General features: G+C 43.6%; 1 protein-coding gene across 1 annotated transcript; it reads left to right on the top strand.

The window, feature by feature from the left end:
* Positions 1–1,213: 1,213 nt before the first annotated feature.
* On the top strand, positions 1,214–17,683 carry LOC141113334 (uncharacterized). Its single transcript, XM_073606394.1, has 4 exons — positions 1,214–1,363; positions 11,002–12,610; positions 15,100–15,279; positions 17,578–17,683. The coding sequence occupies exons 1-4, from the start codon at positions 1,279–1,281 to the stop codon at positions 17,681–17,683; spliced, it is 1,980 nt and encodes a 659-aa protein (XP_073462495.1). The 5' UTR covers positions 1,214–1,278.
* Positions 17,684–25,823: the final 8,140 nt, after the last annotated feature.

A 25,823-nucleotide genomic window follows, 5' to 3' on the forward strand; every position in this document is an offset into this window, starting at 1 on the left:
CAGCTTTAAAGCAAAACTGTTGCTGAATGGGCAAAGTGAAAATTTGCTTAAAGATAGAGCTGCACAATTTTGGCTAAAATGAGAATCACGATTTTTTTTGCTCAGAATAAAGATCACGATTCTCGCGGCATAACCTCATCTTTCACATTATACAAAAAAAATTAGGCTAACTTTACTTTTTGTTTATTTTATTCTTTTAATTCATTAAAGTGTATTTTTAAAAAGAAAAATTGCATTTGAAAGACTGCTGTGCAAATACAGTGTGACATAAAATATTGCAACAACCACCATTTTATTCTGTAGGGTCTCTGCTAAAAAAAATATATATAATGTTTGGGGGTTCTGAGTAATTTTCAGCAATAAATATTGATTTTAACTTGTAAGCAGCAAGTGCCAGAAAAAGGTTAAGTCTTTAAGTGGATAAATTTCCCTCATCTACAGGCAGAAGTTCATTCCTTTGATCTAAGAAGAGATGTTACTTTGTTTATACTTATCCCAATGTTGTGATAAAACTTGGCAGGGTGCCTGTATTTTTTTTCTTCAGCTGTGAGAACTCTCTGCACTTGTTATTGTGAAATGCTGTTTTGAAGATCAGGAAGGGAAAAGAATCGTGCTTTCGAGTCTTAACGATTAATCATGCAGCTCTACTCTAAGACAGTTATTATGTAGATGCTTTGACCTACACTGTATGAAGTAAAAACTCTGTACAGCAGGGGGGTACCTACAGGGGTAGCAATTGTGACCCCATGCTTCAGGGAGCCCATGTACCCCTCTGTACACCTAGGAAGGGCAGCCGGGGTGGCTGCATATAGACCAACCGATTCCCTCCATGTTTCTTCTGCAGCCACTGAAAGCCTGCTTCTCCTCCTCTCCCTCCGGCAGGCATTCAGCTGCTGCAGAAGGAACATGGAGGGGATCGGTTCACCTTTATGCCGACCTGCTGCCTCTCCTATTCTGGTCCTGCTGTCCCCAGGCCCCTGTGTTCTCTCCTCCCTCCCCGTGTGCTCTCCCAAATTGCACTTCATTGAAAAAGTTTATGTTCGTTATTCATACAGTAACAAGTAAAGGCAGAACTAAAATAGATGCTGGTCTGGTGGTGGAACCACAATATAAGTTCTCACAAACTGAAATAGACAGAAATGATAATTACAGATGAAGACTGGATTGAGAACATAGCAGAAGCTGTTGTGATTTTACAGTGGAGTTCATATAAGGATCTGGCTGACCATGAGATGACAGCAGAGTGACAGAGAGAAGCCCAAGTTGGGTCAAGGTGACATGCTGAGGACAGCATCAGGCGGGATGTACCTGTGTAGATTTATGGTCTGCTGTCTGGGGAGTTATGTCTTTGGAGCTGGAGCAGGTAAGTCTAGATGATCTAATTCAAAGTTATCCAAGTTTATATTGAGCAAAATGCCATTGTGGTCCTATACCCTGGGTAGCAGAGTAGGAGGCAGCAGCACTATAATTACGATCTTTAGAATAAGAATTTCCTTTGTCTTTTAATTTTGTCATGTCTGATCAAATTTTGTAGAAAAATCATGGTTCTTCCTACCATGAGGCTAGGTAAGAATTTATATTAGTTAGTACCCTTTAGGCCTCATGTACACTGCTGCTGGTAAACGGACGTTCAGAGGCAGTTGGACGCTTTTTCCAGCTGCCCCTGAACTCATCCAATGTTATCTTATGTGCCGTTTTTAGGCAGTTGCGTTTAGAGGCTTTTCTTTGAAGGCAAAAAAATGAGTTCAGACGCCGACTTTTCTGACGTTTCAGACGCCAGGCGCGCCTAAACGCGGTACCGGCGTTTAGGCGCGTTTTTGTTTAGAAGTGTTTTTAAAGGTGCCCATTTTTTTTATAAAACTACAAAACTTCAAAATGATAAAAAAAAACACTAAAAAAGTATTTTAAAAATTTGTAATTGCTTGCAATGCTTGATAGACCATTTAATATACCCCGAATGAGCCTTTGATTCAATTCAATACACCACTAGCATTGCTGTAAGCTGAAGTATGTTCAAATTTTGAGATTTGAACCAGATGACCCCACCATTGACCCCCTCCATACTTGATCAAACATAGTTGCATGAAATTTAATATCTGGCTGTTTTAATTTCAGTTTGCCCCCATGTTAAGTTTTCCGGCCTCAGCAACAGCAATGTCAGGAGCATTTCCTCACATATGCTCATTATGGGATCCATAGTCAAAGCACCAAAATGAAGAGAGGTATATACAAGTACACTGATGCTCTCTCAGCTGCTGCTACTCACTCTGGTCTCACAGAATGGCTGAAATAGTTAATAAATACAGTTTTTTGTGCTGTGGGAGGGTCTACTCATGTTTTCTTAAATTTTTTTTTCAAGCGTTTATTTTTTTTTCTAAAAAAATAAACGCTTCTAGACGCGAACGCGGCAAAATGGGCGTTTTCAAACGCCGGTTTCAAGCCGTCAAGAAAAACGTTCAGAAGAGGTTGCCTGGGTGTCCCGTGTACATTACCTTAAAGAAAGATGATGACCTTCGTTGCTGGCTTGATGATGTCTTGGCAATTGATGCAATGGCTGGGCTAGTGGGTGTGCTAGACCTATTATTAGATGGGCCACACACTGGCAGTTGGAATAGGAAGTTTTTCAGGACTGACTCAGGTGTCCCAGTGAATAGGAAGGCTTTTGGGATAAACATAGCTACAGAACCGGGATGGATGGAATAAGAGGGCGGTAAAGAAAAAGCTATAGTCTTTTTTGATTCATGTGATCAGGTTCATAAAAAACGTATTAGTAAGGGCTCATTTACACTTGCTTCGGCTTCAACACACATTAACAGCTAGTTTACGCTTCAAAACAAGGCTTCGGACTCGCTTTGTTAAAGCTCTTTGAACGCCAGTCAACGCTCCTGTCACTAAATAAAATGGTTAGCTTACAGTCCTGCTTACACCTTGCTTTTGCTTTGCTTTGCTTCAGCTTTGCTTCAAAAATTATACTCCATGTAGCTTTAGTGGTGCTTCGAAATGTCTTCAAAGCCTCCATAGAAGTCTATGGCAAAGCTCGCTTGAAGCCCCACCGAAGCCAGATCGAAGCCCACTAAAGCCTCATCGAAGCCCCACCAAAGCCTCATGGAAGTCCCACTAAAGCCTCATCGAAGCCCCACCAAAGCCTCATGGAAGTCCCACTAAAGCCTCATCGAAGCCCCACCAAAGCCTCATGGAAGTCCCACTAAAGCCTCATCGAAGCCCCACCAAAGCCTCATGGAAGTCCCACTAAAGCCTCATCGAAGCCCCACCAAAGCCTCATCAAAGCACCAAGCAAAAGCAAGGTGTAAACAGGACTGTAAGCTAACCATTTTATTTAGTGACAGGAGCTTTGACTGGCATTCAGAGAGCTTTAACAAAGCGTGTCCGAAGCCTTGTTTTGAAGCAAGTTTAAACTAGCCCTAACTTTCACTTGTGCATGTGTTAACGCATGCCATTTTGTTCATGGTGGTATGTTGCACTAAGATAGCTCCTTCATGGGGAATGGGCTGGTGGAACACCTGTGCAATGTTTGACATGCCTTCAGACCATATTCAGATATCACCAGCTCTCCATCGTTGATCAAACTTGAGCTTTGCTTATTCTGTTCATATTGCAACAAGGTAACAGTAACTATGCTTAAATGGGTCCTTATGTGTTTCCAAATTGTGGCATCCGTATCTATGATTTGTGATTGAATAAAGCTCATGATTGAGCAATGATAAAGTACTGGTGACATCTACATATGGATTGATTTGTGAGGAACAGCACCATCCATTATCTACAATACTTCAGCACCCACTATCTTAAATCTTTATACTACAGGTTACAACTCTAAGATTTTTTGGCAATGCAGCCCAACAAAACGCACTGTGCGTTAGCGCATGTGCTGAGGCATCCCAGTAATTTTGAATGGGCTGGCAACACACAAAAATTTGCAATTGGAATAACCCCTATCCTTCTCACACCCTCCACCAATCCCCCTTAGGGACACTCAAAGCCAGTATGATCACTGATGGATGTCCCTGTTACCCTGACAAACCACCCACAATCCACTAAATAAGAAGCAGAATCATTAAAAGGCCAATACCATCGCCGGCGGGTGTCCCTGTTACCGTGGCAACCCACCCACAATCCACCAAAAAGAAGCAGAGATATTTGTTTAGCCTCTTCTATGGTTGATTGTGGGTTGGTTGCCAATGTAACAGGGGTGCCCACCAGAGATTGTCCTGGCTTTTGAATGTTTCTGGTAATCCTGCTATATTGTGTGGTAAGGAAACTCTGGATGCCGCCCCATGCAGTCATTTTTGCCGCCCCCACTAGGATGCAGGTGCAGCAACTAATGATGCTGTGGCCCGGTCACCAGTTTCCTAGCAGCCAATGAAGCTGTGCCTCATTGGTTGCTAGGATGCTGGCAGCTGGGCAACACAGCATCAGTGGCTGCTAGGACATAGGTGACTGGTTGTTATGGTAAAGGCGGTACCAGCATCCATGAAACAAGCTCAATAATGCTGCATTGTATATACGGTAGGGATACTCTGGCATCAGTGCCAATCCCCACCAAGTGTTGCCATGGGTGGTCACCCTAGTTTGCCTCCCTGACAGCACACTCATGGCTGTAATACAAAGCTAGTGGGGTTGATTTACCAAAACTGAAGAGTGTAAAATCTGGTGCAGCTGTGTGTGGTAGCCAATCAGCTACTAACTGCGGCCTGATCAATTAAGCTTTGACAAAAAAACTGAAAGCTGGTTGGTTTCAATGCACAGCTGCACCAGATTTTCCATTCTCCAGTTTTAGTAAATCAACTCCGGTGTCTTCTTAACCACTTGCCGATCGCTGCACGCCTATATACGTCGGCACAATTACAGCGGTGGGCAAATGGGCGTACCCGTACGTCCCCTTTAATGGTGGGGTGTGACTGTGCCCGCGGGACCCGCGGACTCGATGTCGGCTGGTCTCCCGGCGATCGTGTTACGGAGCCGCAGAACGGGGAGATGCATTTCCGAGTTCTGCCTTGTGACATGACAGAGATCACTGCTCCCTGTCATCAGGAGCAGTGATTGCTGTCATGTGAGTGGAAGCCCATCCCCCCCACAGTTAGAATCACTCCCTAGGACACACTTAACCCCTTGATCGCCCCTAGTGTTTAACCCCTTCCCTGCCAGTGTCATTTACACAGTTATCAGTGCATTTTTATAGCACTGATTACTATATAAATGACATTGGTCCCAAAATAGTGTCAAAAGTGTCAGATGTGTCCGCCATAATTGCACAGTCACGATAAAAATCGCAGATCGCCGCCATTACTAATGAAAAAAAATTATAATAAAAATGACATAAATCTATCCCCTATTATGTAGACACTATAACTTTTGCGCAAACCAATCAATATACGCATATTGCGATTTTTTTTTACCAAAAATATGCAGAAGAATACATATCGGCATAAACTGAAGAAAAAATGTGTTTTTTTTATATATGTTCGGGGGATATTTATTATAGCAAAAAGTAAAAAAAATTGCTTTTTTTTCAAAATTGTTGCTCTTTTTTTGTTTATAGCGCAAAAAATAAAAACCACAGAGGTGATCAAATATCACCAAAAGAAAGCTCTATTTGTGGGAAAAAAAGGACGTCAATTTTGTTTGGGTGCAACATCGCACGACGGCGCAATTGTCAGTTAAAGTGACGCAGTGCCGAATTGCAAAAAGTGCTCTGGTCAGGAAGGGGTAAAATCTTCTGGGGCTGAAACGGTTAAACTAAGGTGACCAGATTTTAAAATCAAATCCGCGGACATTTTTTTTTTTTTGGCAAATGGTAAACTATATTATAATCATATTTTCCTCAAATTATATATGCAGTGTATGTGGTATGTGTTTATGGAATGATTTTATAATATTAACATTATTTCTCACATTTCATCCATGAGATTAAAAAAAAAAGATACTTCTTAGAATTTTTTGAGATATGACTACCAACCGTTATGAAGCTAAAATAGAGAAAAAACAGAGTGCAGGGCTCAGGAGTGCACTACATAAAGAATGCAGGGCTCAGGAGTGCGCTACATAAAGAATGCAGGGATCAGCTGTGTCCAGCAATGCAGCCTCACCAGTGCCCAGCAATGCACCCCTACCAGTGCCCATCAATGCAGCCTTACCAGTACCCATCAATGCAGCCTTACCAGTGCCCAGCAATGCAGCCTTACCAGTACCCATCAATGCAGCCTTACCAGTGCCCAGCAATGCAGCCTTACCAGTGCCCAGCAATGCAGCAATCACCTGTGCCGGGGATCAGAGATTAAGAGGAGAGCTGGTCGGATCAGCACGCAGGCTGGCATTGCCCACTGTGACAGCTTTAATTTGAATTGCCGGGTGCCCGCCATCACACAAGTCCCGCCTCCTCGATCGGCTCCTACCTATGATAGACAGCACACGTCCCAGCATTAAACAAGTGTGCTGTCTATCAAACCAGGAGGTGGGACTTGCATGATGGCAGGCACCTAGCGATTCAAATTAAAGCTGTAACAACGGGCAACGCTTGCCTGGCACCCCACAGTGTGTGGCACCTGGGGTGGACCGCCGCCCTCTGCCCCAGGACAAGCTTGGGATCAGCCCTGCATCTTTCGCTGCCCCTGCAATCCGGGGACAAATTCGGGGACTGACTGGCTTCGGGGACAGTGTCCTCAGTCCGGGGACTGTCCCCGGAAACCAGGGAAGTCTGGTCACCGTATCTTAAACAAACTGCCTACATTGTTGCTAGGAAGTTTACTTTAAGGGCTTCAAGAAAGCAGAATAGAGCTTATCAAATGTTTTGTATATGCTTACTGTATATGGTGCTCTTCAGAGGAATATTTGCTCTAATACTAAATCAGGCCCATGTGTTTAAGGCCTAAAATGATTGATGACGAAAGTGGGGAGCCTATAGAAAAAGGAGCTATTATTTCTGTGCTGCCAGGGCAGCAGAAACCCTCAATACAGCCGTAAGTTTATGAAAACATTTGCTGATCATAAATAATAGAAATGTGCTCTCATTAGCTGTACCTTCAGCTCCATTTGTAGGTGACGTGACAGGTGATGGCAACAACCTATTTCAGCTATTTGCAGTGTAAGTAATAAAGACTTAAGTAGATAAAAAAAAAAAAAACTGTATGTCATAGCAACCAATTTAATTTCCTTTGCTAATTTTAATGCACATTTCAGGGGGTAACAATCTGGCTGATTGCAGAAGGTTAAAAAGTTAATTGTCTGCATTTCCATTGCTGTAAGCAAGCCCGAAGAATGACACTGAGCACATGAGTTACGCTGACGGTATTTTAAAACTAAAAACATTTTGCAGACTTTCCTGAGTGAAATAACCTCTTTATTTGTGTAATTAACAGAAATCACAATTATTAGCTATATTAATGATATATTATATAAATACTGGCAAAGCTAATATATGCTTTGCTTATATCGCCACCTGCTGGCCAAAAACCACCTAGCCACCTAATATTTTACAATAGACTCGCATCACAGTAGGGTAGATTTACTAAAATCAGAAAGTGCAGAATCAGAAATCTGGTGCAGCGCTGCATAAAAACCATCACCTTTCGGGTTTTATTGTTAAAGCTTAATTGAATGGAAGTTAAAAGCTGATTAGCTACCATGTATAGCTGCACCAGATTCTGAGTGCTCCTGTTTTAGTAAATCTCCTCCACTGTCTTTATAGCTCAAGAAAACCTTTTGTTTGTCTTCCTGCCTTCTTCTGAAGTAGACAAGACTAAAAAAAAAAGGCCCATTCACACGTGTGACACACATAGCCACTCCTCAGAAAAGCAATCTGCAGTGGATCGCCTTTCCGATGTATTTGACAGGCAATGAGGAGGCGATATGAAACTTGCCTATTTCAACCCTCAAAATGGGTCACGTTTGGTGATGCTGCCACCTTCCAAAAGTGATATGCTGTTTTATTTTCGCTGTGGCATATATACAGCCCTGAGTGCCTGCATGCCCTTGGTTAGTTGGGTGGTCGGGGGGTGGTAAAACTGAGGCTCAACTGCCTGATTTTACTGCTCTCCGGCTGCTCATGTGAATGCAGCAGTATCAAATGACAGCAACTTTGTAACAAGTAGTAATGTAAACCTGACGAGAGATTAATAATCAGCCTGCCATTGCTGACCTGCTTTTGGAAGTGCTAGTTGCCTGACTGTCTCTGACTGTAAGGCTCCATTCACACCTGAGCGTATTGATTTACTGCATTTTTCAGGGGGTTTTAGGCTTTTTTTGTAGCTTTTTTAAAGCGTTTTAGAAACGTATTACAAGCGTATTACAAGCGTATTACAAGCGTTTTACCGCTCCAGTCATTTTTGTTTAGCCAATAGAAAGCACTAGGGGGAGGAGAGGGAGAGGAAATTAGGGGTGGAGAGCTTGTATTTGAGCAGAAAACGCTCATAAAACTATGGGGCCAAAAACGCCTGTAATCAGCCAAAAAGAAGCTCATGTACTTTTTTTGAGCTCCAGGCGTTTTGCTTCAGGCGACAGAACGCTCAGATGTGAACAGGGGCCATTTAAATGAATGGGATTTGGCTTGTTGAGAATTTTTTGTGGCCTGGTTCACACCTATGCAGGTTGCAGTTTGCATATTCCAGGTGCATTTTGCGTTTTTTCAATACATGTTTTTGATCCATTGAAGTCTATGGAACCAAAAACACAACCCGCTGGTCCCTGACCCTTTCCATAAAATGCACAGATGTGAACGTGACCCATAGGAAACCATGTTAAATGGACTGTAGTGTGTTTCTGCAAGACTGAAAACGCACTAAAAAAAATGCATAGGTGTGAACCAGGCCTTCGAGCTACAAGCTGCAGGCAGAAGATCGCTCAGGTGTGAAAGGGGGGGCCTTAGCGAACCTTGCATGAGAATCTACTTTAGGCTGGATTCACACCTATGCATTTTTAGTGCCTTTTGCATTTTGCAGATTTGCACTACAGAATGTGTTCCATAGGAAACCATGTTAAACGGACTGTAGTGCAAATCTGCTAAATGCAAAAAGCACTATAAATGCCTAGGTGTGAATCCAGCCTAATGACAGCCAACACCCCAAATAAAAAAAAAGTCTACAAAAGTGTGTTAAAAAATGTGTTATTGTGAACAAAAAAAAGAACTATCTTGGATGTGATGACTTCTACTTCCCGAGGCATACCTACAATGCCTCTGCTTAGGGTTGCCAACCGTCCTGAATTCACCCGGACAGTCTGGGTTTTGAATCATGTGTCCGGGTTTCAGGCCACCTGGAACCCAGACACATTATTCAGACCAGACTGTGCCCCCCCCCCCCCCCAGGAGGACTCAGATGTAAGTGGTGCTCTGCAGACTCTGATGTAAGGGGGGCTTTGGGAACCCTGATTTAAAAGGGGGAATGCTGGGAATTCTGATGTAAGTGGGGGCTTTGGTGAGCAGAAACCCCCTTACATCAGAGTTCCCTTTTACATCAGAGTCCACAGCATCCTCCCTTAAAAAAATAATAATAATTGCTGTGTGCCACTAAAGTATTCGGGTTTGGCAACCCTACCTCTGCTTTGGCCTCCTTTTGTAAGAGTTTTGTTTTTTTCCAGTTGGGGGGTGGGTGGGGGCTGTAATTAAAAGCATGTTGTAAAACAACAACGAAGCAAATATGCAGAATAAGAATGGCAGACAAGCTGGATGTCCTTATTTGCACACATCTTTCAGGTCAGTAACACAAAGCATTAAAGCCAGAGAGTAGGCACGGTGGCCAGGCAACTAGCATTTTCAGAAGGTTTCCTTTAATATGACTTTTAATGCCAATCACAGCAACAGGATAATTACAATTGTCATTAAAATGATGCAAATGCTTGTAATTAGAGATGAGTAGGCTGATTCTGCTCATTATTGATTGTTCTCATACTTTACAACTAAATTGTGAACATGATATTCTTGATATGCACCTGACACTTTGCTGAAACTGCAGAGTCTTGCAATTCAGCTATCCAGTTTTCTAGGATGTATATATTATACACAATGCCATGGATCCAATCAATTGACATTGTGGGAGAACTGGCCAATCGCAATTTAGCTTAAAAGCACCCTTTGAGAATTTCTGATATGCTGATTTTCTCTATATGCCAACATTGATATTCATTATTATTCATTCGTCTCAATTCAATAATCAAATGATATTCATTCTTCTCTGTATAAGTCCCTGTGACTTATGCACCAGTCTCATTAGCTTCTGAAGAAGACCAGTATTCCCTGATAACCGACAGTATATACTGTACACTCACTTTTTCACCATGAAAATCGGGTGCAAATAGCGCGTGCGTGTTATACGCCAATTCTTCAATTTAAGCTGCCCAGGGAGGGGGGCAAGATAAGCGCCGTCAGATTACATACAGTGAGAATCTCCTGTTTACTTGGCAGCCTCTGTAATATGAAGTCCCGTCTATTGGGCCGCCATTGGACCACTGTTCTGTCTATCATAGGAGATTCTCACTGTATGTAATCTGTCGGTGCTCGTCCCGCCCCCCTCCCTGTCCCCTCTAGGCTGTAGATGGGCATTGGTCAGGCTGCACTGATGGCACTGGTGAGGCTGCTGCATTGATGGCAATGGTGAGGCTGCTGCATTGATGGCAATGGTGAGGCTGCTGCATTGATGGCAATGGTGAGGCTGCTGCATTGATGGCAATGGTGAGGCTGCTGCATTGATGGCAATGGTGAGGCTGCTGCATTGATGGCAATGGTGAGGCTGCTGCATTGATGGCAACGGTGAGGCTGCATTGATGTGGACTGATGAAGCTGCATTGATGGCACTTGTGAGGCTGCAGATGGGCATTGATCAGGCTGCATTGATGGCAATGGTGAGGCTGCAGATGGGCACTGACCCTTATTTTGCTTCAAAGTTCCTTATTTAAAATTTAAGTTTTTTCTCTGAAACTTCCCTCTTAAAATGACTGTGCTTGTTATATGCCGATAAATACGGTATATGATTGTTTGTGTTACAATTCTAGCCATGAACATCTTGCAAAAACCTCCAACTAAACTGACCTCAGAGGTTTTGTTCAGTGACCCCGTCAGATTGTGGTTGCCTCATTCACATTTACCGATGGAGCATGTGGAAATCCTGGAAATAAGGGGCATTTTTAAAAAGATTGTAAAGTTTCAACAAAAGAAACCTAGCGAGGATATGATGATGATATTAAACAACAGAAAAAAGAAGCCTATAAATCTAAATAAAGGCAGAAAAAATTATTACATAAAAAAAAGACTGCCAAGTGGAAAGAACAAAATGATCATAGGCAATAAAAAAACAAAAAATGCCACCAGAAAGAAAATTCCCAACGGTCCTTTAATGAAGTGGAACAATAATAAATTTGTTAAAAGGCATTTCAGAAAGGCCAGAAGATCAAAAACACCTAACAAGCACCTATTCAGTGCAAAACACAGAAAGCCAAAAGTAATGATGGAACAAAAGGAAGATGAGATGTATAGCGAGGTCAAACGCAAGGCACCAAGAACAAAAAGTATTGAATTATTCCCAAGGCTTAGAAGAAATAAGGAACAAGTTCGAAAAAGGAAGGTACTGGACAGAAGAGCCAACTCTTCCAGTAAAGCCTTAGAAAGAACTGGATTATCGATTCCAGTGTCTCCAAATGGAGACAAACACCAAGAACTTGTTCATAGCGGTGATGGAGAAATGTTTTCTGAAGAAGAAACTATAAGTACCATAAAGAACGAATTGAGAAGACTGCATATTCATGATGAGACTAACACAAACAAAGAAAATGTTGAAGCGTTCTCCACAGTGGTCACAACCACATTTGATGGATTAAAAGAATCTGTCTTTTTGACTCATGCAACCACCACCCGTTCTGAGATAGTATCACAGCAAGAAAGTGTATTGTCCAAGGAGCTCCAGAAATCAAACAATGAATCAGAAAGCAGCACATTTTCCTTGGAAGCTACCACAGTCATGACAGTGATTCCACCTACTAGTACTCAGAATGAAATCATGTCTACTAAAGTGACTCCTTATATGAATGAAGTCAGAGGAGATGATGACACACTGGAAAAGACAGCAAACGGACCAATAACACTGAGCTGGGTCAAAAGAGTTTTGGAACCCAAAGAAGCTCTACCTTTACCTACAGCCATCTCCTTGGACCCCTGGATAAAAACAAACCTGGAATTACAACCTACAGAAATTGGGAGTGGCACAGTCAATGACCAGATAGAAATATTACTTCCTAACAACTCTGCTTTACATGTAGAGAGTAGTGGAGATTCTCACGTAGAGGTAGAGCTTATTCATAGGAATGGAACTCTACAGATGACAGAATCAACGTATGTGCAATCAACAGAAAGATCTTCTCTCCCGTATCCTACAGACCACAAAGATGGCAATATCACAAACACAGTCGCTGATGTCAGTGAAGAGATACATGATAATGTCTTCAGCCCCCTGGAGATGGTAATGAACTATGGCTCTGAAACAACATACTGCAAACCAGGATACAAATACTACGCTGGAGCGTGCAAAAGCATGTGCAATATGGAGGATTTCTACTGTGAAAATGGTGGACAGTGTGTGATCGTGGAAAATTTGGGAGCAATGTGCAGGTGAGAACATCAAATACATAATAATTAATGTTAATGACTCAAAAATAGATCAATAAAGTAGAACTATAGGCAAAACTTTGCTTTCATTTTGGATAGAGTAAGGGAGGGTTATTAAGGAAGGAAGGGTAACCCCTGTCAGATTATTTTTTTCCATCTGTTTCCTATTGGGGGAGATTACCCTTCACTTCCTGTCCCATAGCCAAAACAGGAAGTGAGAGGAAATCCCTGCAAATTAAGGGAATTCTTTGGGAACCCCCAGGTCACCAGAACTAGTGTACCCATTAGAAGATTTCCCCCTTTTCTAGGGGCAACCCAAAATTTGGGATTTTCTTTCACTTTCACTTTCAACGATAACAGCAAACAGGACAAATAGAGGGTGAATCTCCCTAACCAGGGCACAGACAGCAATAAAACTGACAAGCATTCTAATCCCTCTGCACTCTGTCCAAAACTAAAAAAAAGTTTTGCCTTTAGTTATACTTTAATGCCCTGGATTACCATAAGTACACCCAATAGAGGGATATGTTTTGTTCCTATTTCATGTCTGAGGTTTACAACCTCATTACCAATATAGAGAAGGTCTACTAAATAATATGTGATGGGACCTCTGCGCTACTAAATGAACGTGTTAAATAATCAAAAGTGTGTAAAATCATGAAAAGTGGTGCGCAAAATCAAATAGTGCTCACTGAATCACTATCAAAATAAATGTTGTGAATAGGATTTCGCGCAAACACATACAGTGAATAAAGATAAATAAATGTTGACTAATAAATCACATAAGTGGTGTACAACCAATAAAGACAATTTGAAAGTGTCCAATAGTGGTATAAAGTGCAGGCTTCTGGTTTCCAGTTGGACAATATAGTGAAAGATCAGCTGGATGATAAACTTCCATATATAATCAGTGGTTAAATAACTTCCTTCCCTTTATAAAAGGTCTCCCATTGCCCTTACCTTGAAGGGCTTAAGATAAAGCCTTAATGTAGATAAAGGTGATAATCTGGGAGTAGTTGGAAGGTATCCCCTGGTTGTGGTTCCTGGTGAGTGGATGCTTTAGCCGCTTCTGGTCAGGGGCAATTCAGGATCATGGGCTCCAATCCAACCAAGCAAGGGAAAAAAGAGAAGGAACAAGGGGGCTTCCAATGGTGTAGTTCGTTTAAAAGATGGTTTTATTACATCAAAAAGAATAACTTTCCAAAACGGTGGGTAAAAACATACACACTGTGGATCCAGTGTGGGGCGGTGACAGACAAAGATGGCGGCGGAACGCCGTCACCTGGTGCAAAGCTTCCGGTTCACACTGACAGCACTTCTGGGTTAGAGCAGTATGTAGTGTCGTATGCGATGGCTAAATGTACATCTACTAAATGTTCTTCTTGGCAATTAAATTGATTGCAACGACCATAGAACACTTCCTTTCAAAGTTTAGCTGCTGTTGTTTTTAGCTGAAACTGACACTTTCAAATCAATTCCCACTTCCAACACTTACAAACCAAAATAACGATATTTATTTTTCAAAAAATGTGATAGGTATTTTCAGCTGAAGCCAATGAGATTTGAAAATAACAGTCACATGGTCATATCAAAGATCTTTACCCTTGTGCTAGAGCTTTGTGAACTGAGCCTCCTCAGTGTTAAAGCAGAGTTCCACCCAAAAGTGGACGCTCTGCTTATCTGCCTCCTCCCCCCCTGTCAATGCCACATTTGGCACCTTTCAGGGGGTATGGGGGAACAGGTACCTGTTTTTGACATATACTCATCCTCACTTCCAAGATATCTTGCTGTGGCGAGGTCACTCGGAAGTTCACCCCCCCTCCTCCTTCCCCCGCTGCTGGGCCACTCAGGGAGCGCTTCATGCATGCGCAGTAGGGAACTGGCTGTGAAGCTGAACGGCTTTACTGCCGGTTTTCCTTACCACGTATGGTGGCAGCAGCAACCGAGAGCTGATGGAAACATTGGCTGGGGTACAGACATTGCTGGACTCCAGGACAGGTAAGTTTCCTAATATTAAAAGTCAGCAGCTACAGTATGCATAGCTACTGACTTTAATTTTTTTGCTGGTGGGGGCAAAACTGTGCTTTAAGTAAAAGAGTCTATAATTACATGACCAGTGTGTCAACATGCAGAAAATCTTTCCTTGGAAAGGTGTATAGAACACCCCTTCCGCTGCCATGGTGTCCCCAGTCAAAATGATGATGTAACTGCTGAGCATGCGCAGCTCGGTGTGCATTGTCAAAAATTGGGAACAGGCAGGTAAGAATCCTTTATTGCAGAAGAGATATACACACACACACACACATATATAAATATATATATATATATATATGTAAGGTTCCATTTTAACGGAAGTTCCTCCAACATGCATACATTCAGTAGCAGTGCCACAATCAATAGAAGAAGAATTATCTACAATGCAATGATGCTTCAGATGTGTCCTTCTGCCTAGTATATGACACCAATACTATCGTTGCGTTTCTTTTCTGCAGATGTCACCAGACAAGCAGCTTGTGTTACAGAGGAGAGTGTTGCCGGTTATCCCTGACACCCCTCCAGCTAATATGTGTGATTGGCAGCTGCTGCATCTTCGTGTCAGTTTTCCTGGGATCAATCTCTCTCTTGATCCGGAGAATGGATATCAAGGCGGTGTCTAAATCTGTGAGGACCAGGTTAGTAGGTGGACCATTGGTGTGCGCAGCCCATTGCATTAGGGTGTGCACCTCAGAACACAAACACACATGCGTGTATATCAGCAGAGCAGTGGATGGTGTCAGTAGTGTTTATTTTTATAATTTTTTTACAATTTTTTTTTTTTTTACAATATTATTATTATTATTTATTTTTATTTTTTTATAATTTTTTTAAGAGGGTTCTAAACAGACCTCTGGTGTCTCACTTTTGAGACAGAGATTCCCCAGTCCTTTTCTCTGCGGCCTCAGTTGCACTGGACAGTGAATGAATGGGAAGTGCTCTGTGCTGAGCGGCTTCCTATTCATTCACAAACTGAAGCATAGGAACAGGGCCGGTGCTACCACTAGGCAAACTAGGCAGCCGCCTAGGGCGCACTGCTGCCTAGGGCGCCCGGCCATTGGTGTTTCTACTCTCTTCTCTCTGCAGCAAGCAACTCAGCATCAGCAGCTACCTGCCACTCCATTCGCACATAGTGTCAGAGGCAGAGCGGCGGCTGAGGGCTGTGCCTGTGTCCCAACTCCCGAATGAATGGAAGCAAGCAAACATTCATTGATGGGCACTGGTAGGCTGCATTGATGGGTTCTGATAGGCTGCATTTGATGGGCACTGGTGAGGCTGCATTTGATGGGCGCTGGTAGGCTGCATTGATGGGTTCTGATAGGCTGCATTTGATGGGCACTGGTAGGCTGCATTGATGGGTGCTGGTGAGGCTACATTTGATAGGCGCTGGTGAGGCTGCATTTGATGGGCGCTGGTGAGGCTGCATTTGATGGGCACTGGTAGGCTGCATTGATGCATGCTGGTGAGGCTACATTTGATGGGCGCTGGTGAGACTGCATTTGATGGGTGCTGGTGAGGCTGTATTTGATGGACACTGGTAGGCTGCATTGATGGGTGCTGGTGAGGCTGCATTGATGGGTGCTGGTGAGGCTGCATTTGATGGGTGCTGGTGAGGCTGCATTTGATGGGCGGTGGTGAGGCTGCATTTGGAGGGAGCTGGTGAGGCTGTATTTGATGGGCGCTGGTGAGGCTGCATTTGATGGGCGCTGGTGAGACTGCATTGATGGGTGCTGGTGAGGCTGCATTAATGGGTGCTGGTGAGGCTGCATTTGATGGGCGCTGGTGAGGCTGCATTTGGTGGGCGCTGGTGAGGCTGTATTTGATGGGCGCTGGGGGGCTTCATTTGATGGGCGCTTCATTAAAAAGGTGGGGTATACATGGTCAGGGCAAAGGGGTTGGAGTCAGGGGTGGAGCCAAGGGAGGGCGGCAAAGGTTTTTCCTAGGGTGTCAAAAATCCTTGCACCAGACCTGCACCAGGAAACATAGTTGAACACAAGAGCGGATCGGTACAGATCACTCCCTGTGTTCATTCAGAAAAGGAAGGGAGTCTATATTTACTGGACCCTTCCCCCGCTCTCCATCTTGAAACATCTATCGCAGCAGCCAGTGGGAGAGGAGGGAAGCTGGCAGCACTGTAGGGGAGAGACAGGGGGCGCCAGAAAGCAGGGGAAATCGGCACTTAGGGTGTGCCCAGGCACACCTGGCACACCTTGTGCGCACGCCTATGAGCTGGACTATAAGCAACACACTGAGGGATTTATATCAAGGACCCTGTCACGATGTAGATTTGCTCAAGTTAAAAAGATTTAGGTTCTGTCTAATGTCTGAATATAAAATCCTATATCTATTTGGTATATGTCCTTGGACTCAGACCTCAAATCTGCTAATAAATATAACAAGCCTGGGGTTGGGTCAGTGATACTGCACATATTGTATATTTGCAATCTTAAAAGTAAGGCCCCTTTCACACATGCGGACAGTATGTCCGTATTTCATCCATCCGTTTTCGGATGAAATACGGACATACATGCATCCCTATGGGATAGCGGGTGTCAGCGGATGTACATCCGCTAACACCCGATGTTGTCCGGCTCCGCTCTCGTCCGATTCTGCGGACGGAAGAAAATCCTATCTACAGACGGTCCGTGTTCCTCCGATCCCCCATAGGGGAGAGCAGAGATCTGACAGGGCGGTCCCTGCACAGTGTGCGGGTCCCGCCCTGTCATCTGCCTGCTCAGCTGGGGAAAACGGAGCGATCCCCGCTGAGCAGCGGATAAACACGGGGCGGATCAACACGGATCTGTCCCGTGTGAAAGGGGCCTAAAACTAAATTAAAATTTTAAAAAAATGTCTGCACGTAAGGTTTTGCAAGCAATTTTTTCTCTTGTATACTGCTTGCCCATGCATATTGCAGTTTACAATCCTGGCATCTGTAGGACAAAGATAATTTACGTCATCGGTGGATGCACATTGGTCAAGAAAGGAAGACACCTGACCAGTGACCAAGAAGACGATGGCAGCAGTGGTGACACAGACCACTGAGGGGGGGAGTGCAGACCTTGCATCGCTGGAGGAAAGCAGACTTGTATATTATAGCAGCTGCTTTGTGGACCCAGGCAGATTTAGTGCTGCTTTTATTGCAAATTATTATCTGCTTTAGCTCCTTAGACACTAACAAAGTCATTTCAAAACTTCCTAAAGCCTACTACACATGTCGGGTGGCATTGGCCGATTCAAAAGAAACCAACTGACATTCGGCCCATGTGTACTGGAGTCGGGCTGGCATCTGTTGAAGGGGCATGACCGAAAAAGGTCTGCTGATCGGCTCCCAATCAGCGCTCTCAGCAGGCGAGATCGCTGTACTAACATTGGGTAGTTAGTACATCGGCTCCACCTGAGCTGTCAGTTGTTTTTTGTTCAGCCCTGCTGGGTTGAACGAAAAAAAAAAAAATACTAGTGTGTACGAGGCTTTAGACTGCTACCTGGGAAGGCCTGCCTGTTATAATTAAAGTGGTTCTAAAGGCTGAAGGCTTTTTTGACTTCATGCATTCTATGCATAAAGGTTAAAAACCTTCTATGTGCAGCGCCCCCCCAGCCCCCCAATCCTTACCTGATCTCCCTCCGATCCAGGGATGTTCACAATGACTTTGGCTGTCCTGGGACTCTCCATCCTCATTGGCTGAGACAGCAACGGGAGCCCAATCACAGCCAGTGAGTCAATGAGGAGAGAGCAGGGGGTGGGACCGAGCCATGGCTCTATGGGGATTATTTACTAACACTGAAGAGTGCAAAATCTGGCGTATTTCTGCATAGAAACCAATCAGCTTCTAGGTTTTATTGCCAAAGCTTAATTGAACAAGCTGATATTGGAAGCCCATTGGCTACCATGCACAGCTGCATGGCTTCTGAGTGCTCCAGTTTTAGTAAATCTACCCCTATGTGTCTTATGGACGCAGAGAGCAGCGGCTCGGGAGCAGTGCCCCCAGGGCAAGCCTTTTTGACTGGAGTCACTGCTCAAGGGGGAGGAGCCAGGATACACCAGTGAGGAACCTGAAAAGTAGCGGATCAGAGCTGCTCTGTGCAAAACCACTGCACAGAGCGGGTAAGTATAACATGTTTGTATTTTTTTCTTTTAAAAGGAAGATTTAATATCTCTTTAGATTATCAGTCCCATTGTTGTATTAAAAGAAAAATAACATAAATGCTTTCTCCAAATACGAAAAGAGAGCGATCACAGACCATTCGCATTTCAGGAAAATGATTTGCCCCCTGACGTTCTACAATGTTTTACTTTGCATGCAGTGTATAGGGCAGCATTTATTTATTACAGGATTTATATAGTGCCTACAGTTATACAGCACAGTACATGCTTTACATTCAAATCATTCTATGCCTCAAAGACTTTAAAATCGAATGTTGCTATCTCACATACATATTGTACATGCATGCACACACATATATGCGCCAATTTAGACAGAAGCCAACTATCCTAGCAGCATGTCTTTTGGAGTGTGAGATAAAAACTGGAGAATCCAGAGGAAACCACTAAGCCATTGTGCTAACTGCAACATGTAATATATCTGTACTCAGTACCACAACATACACAAGGATAACACCAAATGTATTTAACTTGTTGTTTTCCCAGCAGATTATGGATTTCCACTTTGATGCCGTCCTCAAGATCTTCCTCTTTTTCTAATTCAGTGGCATCAGAGTTCACTGCATGCTCAGAGTATGGTTCTTCAGATCCATCTTCATTTACTCACAATAAAGAGGTAAGGAGATGATCAAGCCTTAACCAAGGGCCACTTCATTTGATGGACAGCTCCAACCAGCTAGCCTCATGCCAGTTATGACGTTTAGATGTTCTGGGATTGTCTGGTAGATAGTACATTTAGGTTCACAGGGATTTTAAAGTGTACAGTGTGTATAGCCAAAACCCTTTTATATAGCTTTGGATAGAGTAAGGAAGGTTTAACCTCCCCTTCCCTTTGGGTAGATTTCCCTTCTTTTTCCCTTCACTTCCCACCAGAACAATTATTACCACTAAAAATGTTCCACCCTGTTCCTGTTCTGGTGACGACGGTAACATTTTGGATTTCCCATACATTTTCTCACTGACCATTGAGGATAAATAGAAGGGTGATTCTCCCCATAGAAACAGGCAACAGTGAAAACCAAACAAGTGTTCTAATCACTCCACTCTCTATCTAACATTTTAAAATAAAATTGGCTAGACATATACATTAACATACTGCATATTCTTACATATGTTAGAAATCAAGATAGCCTTAAACCGGAAGTTCAGCAAGTTTTTTTTCCCATCAGCACAAGGAATGGTACTTACATGAATGAAGAATGCCTTGTGTTTTTGTGGCTACTGTGTTCCTCTTTATTCCTCTGTCCACAGGTACTTTCACAGCGGTCATATTCCAGTGCTGCGGAGGTTAATATGAGTGACTTCAAAATGTCGACTATTATCCCACTTTCCGCAACCTGCTCCATTCATAGAAGCCGTCACTTCCAACAATGAAATGTACCCAATGAACAGAGGAGGTGGACATTTCTCCGCCCATCCTCCATTCATTAGTGCACTTTTCTTTGCAGGAACTGATAGTGCGGCTTCTACGAATGGAGCAAGGGATGGAAAGGGTTGGCGTAGTTGGCGCATTTGACAAGTTTCTGTGACAGGTGTAACTGCTCATAGGAACCCCCGCAGCACCGGAAGATCACTGCTGTGGGCAGAGGCATGTGCCAGGTGTGCCTGGACACACCCTAGTCACCCTGTGTTGTGCATATTCCCCCTATTTAAACCCCTGATATTTCACCATGGTCCCCTATGTAAAAATAAATTAATTAATTAATTAATTAATCTGTAAAAAATAATAAAAAATAAAATAATACAACTGTCCTCTGCTCTACTGACACCGTCCTCTGCTCTATTGACACCCTCCACTGCACTACTGACACCCTCCACTGCTCTACTGACACCGTCCACTGCTCTACTGACACCATCCACTGCCCTACTGACACCGTCCACTGCTCTACTGACACCATCCTCTGCCCTACTGACACCGTCCACTGCTCTACTGACACCGTCCACTGCTCTACTGACACCGTCCTCTGCTCTACTGACACCATCCACTGCCCTACTGACACCGTCCACTGCTCTACTGACACCGTCCACTGCTCTACTGACACCGTCCCCTGCTCTACTGACACCGTCCACTGCTCTACTGACACCGTCCCCTGCTCTGCTGACACCGTCCACTGCTCTACTGAGACTGTCCACTGCTTTACTGACACCATCCACTGCTCTACTGACACCATCCACTGCTCTACTGACACCGTCCACTGCTTTACTGACACCGTCCACTGCTTTACTGACACCATCCACTGCTCTACTGACACCGTCCACTGCTTTACTGACACCGTTCACTGCTTTACTGACACCATCCACTGCTCTACTGACACCGTCCACTGCTCTACTGACACCATCCACTGCTCTACTGACACTGTCCTCTGCTCTACTGACACAGTCCACTGCCCTACTGACACCATCCACTGCTCTACTGCTCTACTGACACCGTCCACTGCCCCACTGACACCATCCACTGCTCTACTGACACCGTCCACTGCTCTACTGACACTATCCACTGCTCTACTGACACCGTCCACTGCCCTACTGACACCATCCACTGCCCTACTGACACCGTCCACTGCTCTACTGACACCGTCCACTGCTCTACTGACACCGTCCACTGCTCTAGTGACACCGTCCACTGCCCTACTGACACCGTCCACTGCTCTACTGACACCGTCCACTGCTCTACTGACACTATCCACTGCTCTACTGACACCGTCCACTGCCCTACTGACACCATCCACTGCTCTACTGACACCATCCACTGCTCTACTGACACCTTCCACTGCCCTACTGACACCGTCCACTGCTCTACTGACACCGTCCACTGCCCTACTGACACCGTCCACTGCTCTACTGACACCATCCACTGCTCTACTGACACCATCCACTGCTCTACTGACACGGTCCACTGCTCTACTGACACCATCCACTGCTCTACTGACACCATCCACTGCTCTACTGACACTATCCACTGCTCTACTGACACCATCCACTGCTCTACTGACACCATCCACTGCTCTACTGACACCATCCACTGCTCTACTGACACCATCCACTGCTCTACTGACACCATCCACTGCTCTACTGACACTATCCACTGCTCTACTGACACTATCCACTGCTCTACTGACACCGTCCACTGCTCTACTGACATTGTCAGTATATATACACATGCACAAACACATATGTGTTTGAGCTTCAAGGTGTACACCTTAATGCAATAGGCTGTGCACACCTATGGCTGTGGGAGTATCCTGGGGCAAAGGAATAAAAATATCAAGTAACAAAGCTGCCACCAACACAAGGGACACTCTTCATTCATAGTGCTGATGAAAAAAAAAATCACTTCAGCTTTAATTAGAGACACAGGAGACGTGCCATTATATAACTTTTATTTCCTTATTTAGGTTATGACATAGAAATACTACCAAGTGTAGCATTCTCTGCATCTTCTGTCACAACCACTAGAGGTCAGGATTAGACCATATGCTTGTACAGGGTTTTAGTGTCAAATTGAGCGCTAATTTACACATTTGTGGCGCGTTATGTCGTGCTTTAACCTTGACTTTGAATGGGCTGCCAACACAGAGCAATAGCCATTAACACACTTGCACTTTTTTTTATTATTTATAGTTTTATATCAAGTTTTGACATAATGACACGATAAACAAGATTGATACATATATATCATAATCAAGCTAATAAACATAAATTGGCATGTATTAAAACCTCTTACAGAGAGCAACAATTGTCATTTCTACATCTCTTTATGTCAATTAAACCAATAAGATTACCAACGTTTTCAATAGTTTTATAGGTGTTGATGAAGTAAGGGCAAGGAAAGAAAACATAGAAACTGAGGCTCAGTTCACACTGCCCCGACTTGGGATCCAACTTGTGAGAACCCAAGTCGTGTGACATGTGAAATCCCATAATAGTCAATGAGAGCTGTTTTAAAGCGGTTGTATACCGCTGGCTGTTTTTTTTCTTTTCTTCTTCCTGCAAAGTAAAGTCATAATGTGCTAGTATGCATGGCATACTAGCACATTATGTAAAACTTCCCTTACACAAAGCTGTTTCAGCGCCGCAATGTCAGCGCGGCAGCCGCTTCCATTTTCACCCGTCTTGCTTCCGGGTTGGTGGGCTCCGGTGCTGTGATTGGCCGGAGCCGCGATGATGTCACTCCCGCCGCCATTCACAACACAGGACTCAGAAAGAACGGCACCGGTGGCTGTTCCTTCAGAGCGCATGGCGCTAGTGATGTCACTGGCTGCATGCAATGTGAATATCTCCTAAACAGTACACATTTAGGAGATATTTACACTGCCTATAGGTAAATCTTATTATAGTTTACTTCCTCTTTATCTAGCACTACTGAAGTCGCTTTAGAAAAGGCTCCTGTATTACTTCAAGGCGACTTGTGGCCATAGACTTTGATGGAAGTCATCTCCAAGTCGGATCTTCATTTTAATTGATGTGATTTGGATCCGACATTACAGGAAGATTACCCAGGCATTCACTGAAGTTGCTGCAAAGTTGCTTCAAGTCGCTTCAAAGTCACTTCAAGTCCCATCAAGTCGCCCAGTAAGTTTGCGGCAGTATGAACCGAGCCTCAAGTTCCCAGGGATTAGGAGGAAAAAAATAATAATGGGGGATAGGGAAAAGTAGGGTCAGTTGTGCCATCCAAGGGGGAATCTGCTGAAACAAAGAAGTGTAATTGCAGATATTCGTTAAAAAAAAAAAAAAAAGAAAAAAAAGAAGAGCATTTTGATTGCCTAAGTAGCACACCACAACACACATGACATTAAAAGGCATTTTTAATAAGGTGTATTGTGCCTCAACACTGTTGGGGCACAATTCAAAATGTATGGCACCGCAGCTTAATGCAGTAAGTTTTGTGCTTTATATCTTATTCATCAGTGATGTACCAAAGGTAAGGTGGTGGTGTTCTTATATCTTGGGTGCAGACAATAGGGGGTGCACAGCTAAATTGGGGTAGTAACTGTCATGTCTCTGGCAGGCGCGTGCATGTAATTCTCCACTAACAAAAAAAAAAAATATATAAAAACAATATCTATATGTTCTTACATTCTCTTGATAAGTGAACAGGGGCACAATAAGAAAATACTAAATTATGTTAACAATTCTCAATCAAAATTGTATGTTTTTTTCTGTATTATTGCAGGTGACGTATGAAGGTGGTACACTGAAATGTGAGCGTACACGACTTTGAGGGGTTTCTGCAGATATACCAGAAGCAGATATTGCAGACTTATAATGATTGTCTTCTTCATAAAACCCTCATAATTCGCTCTCCAATATTCCTCATTCCTCTGATCCTAGACCATTCTTTTTTTCTTTACGCAAATGCCTTGCAATGGTCATGTCGAAGACTTTAAGGGGTTGAAACAGGCAGTTTAGGAGCGCTCTTCAGAGCAATACATGTGTAAGTGAGCACTAAATCTGGTGCAATAGCACACATGGGAGTGCAGTGACTTTACTGGAGATACATATTTTATATATAGAGATATAGGGGTTGGACAAAAATATGGAAACACTACATGATTTGCAGGTGTTAAAGTGACAACATGTTTCTTGTTAAAAGCTGAAAGGGGAATTGTTCTATAATAAACAGAAATTATTTGAACATGGAGAAAGGGTCAGTAAACTATCGGCTTATTTGGTGCACCGTGAGGAGAGACCAGCAGTAGTAATCTCACTTAGTTCCCGGGGAGGTGAGCTTGTGTCTGAGCCTAGGAAAGTTACTGAGATTTTCAGAGAATTCTTTCCCTCACTATATACTTCCATGGTCTCGGAGACAACTCTACTATTGATTATTTTCTTAATGAAGTACAGATCCCACAACTCACATCACAACAAACGGCTGAGTTGGAGAAGCCATTATTGGCAGAGGAGATAGCTGAAGCCATAGCGAAATTTTCTCGATCTAAATCCCCGGGCTCCTTTTCAGGACTCAAAATCAATTGGGATAAATTTCAAATACTTCCCTTAGGCAGCTTCCCCACACCACAGGCTCAGGCCCACTTCCTTTACAAAGGGTAGACTGCATCAAGTATCTGGGCATACGAATGACTCGTGCACCTGCTGACTACATTATGCTCAATATACAACCCTTATTTGCAATGCTCAAGCACGACCTAGTCATGAGCCTCGTTACCGTTAGGAATTATGGGGTGCATAAACCTTGTTAAAATGGTGTTGTTGCCCAAAATTTTGTATATGCTCTAGCACTCCCTGGTCTACCTGGTGCTTAGACATTTCAAATCCTTGGAGGTCTTGCTTAAAATGTTTATATGGGCAAATAGTAGACATAAACTTTCCTGGGGCAAGTTGAAGAATCCCACAGATCTGGGTGGCACAGCTTTACCGGATCTCAACATGTACCACCTAGCAGCACAAATTTCACAGCTGTTTCACATAGTTAAAACTGACAGGGCCAGATTCTTGACCTTTCTGTGCCCCAAATGGTCGCACTCAACAGGGGAGTGATTGTTGCAATCACGGGGGGGAGTGAGGGGCTCAGAATTGATGGGAGATAGAACATCACTGCTTTACCACTACAGGTGCATTTGGGACATTGTGACAGACAAACTCCTAATGCATGAGCATACTCCGCTGTGGCACAATGTGACTCTGCCGGAATTTTGCTTAATCCCAGATTCTAAACCTATGGAGATCCAGGGTTTTTTTCTACTTATCTCATCTAACCCTAATGGTGAATTGAAACCCTTTGACAGACTTAGGTCCGAGTAGGAGTTATCGACTTGCATGTTTTTTAGGTATCTACAAATTCGACATGCTTTGGGAGCACAATTCCCGACTGGTACTCCTCAACTGGATACTAACCCCTTCATGGAGGTGAAAAAAAAGCTCTGACCCCAAAAAACTGATCTCTGTTTTCTATAATATGTTGCTACTACCTTCCTCCTCCAGGTCAGCACATGCATTGATAGCTAGATGGGAGGAGGATATAGGGGCAATGAAGAGTGAGGAATCCAGTGACGCTCTAGACAC

The sequence above is a fragment of the Aquarana catesbeiana genome, linkage group LG12 (assembly GCF_042186555.1).
Source record: "Aquarana catesbeiana isolate 2022-GZ linkage group LG12, ASM4218655v1, whole genome shotgun sequence".
Classification (NCBI taxonomy): Eukaryota; Metazoa; Chordata; class Amphibia; order Anura; family Ranidae; genus Aquarana; species Aquarana catesbeiana.

Coding starts and splice junctions, on each gene's coding strand:
- LOC141113334 (XM_073606394.1), top strand. CDS start 1,279: ATGCTGAGGACAGCATCAGGCGGGATGTACCTGTGTAGATTTATGGTC. Junction 1,364..11,001: donor TGTCTTTGGAGCTGGAGCAG/GTAAGTCTAGAT, acceptor TTACAATTCTAG/CCATGAACATCTTGCAAAAA. Junction 12,611..15,099: donor AATTTGGGAGCAATGTGCAG/GTGAGAACATCA, acceptor TCTTTTCTGCAG/ATGTCACCAGACAAGCAGCT.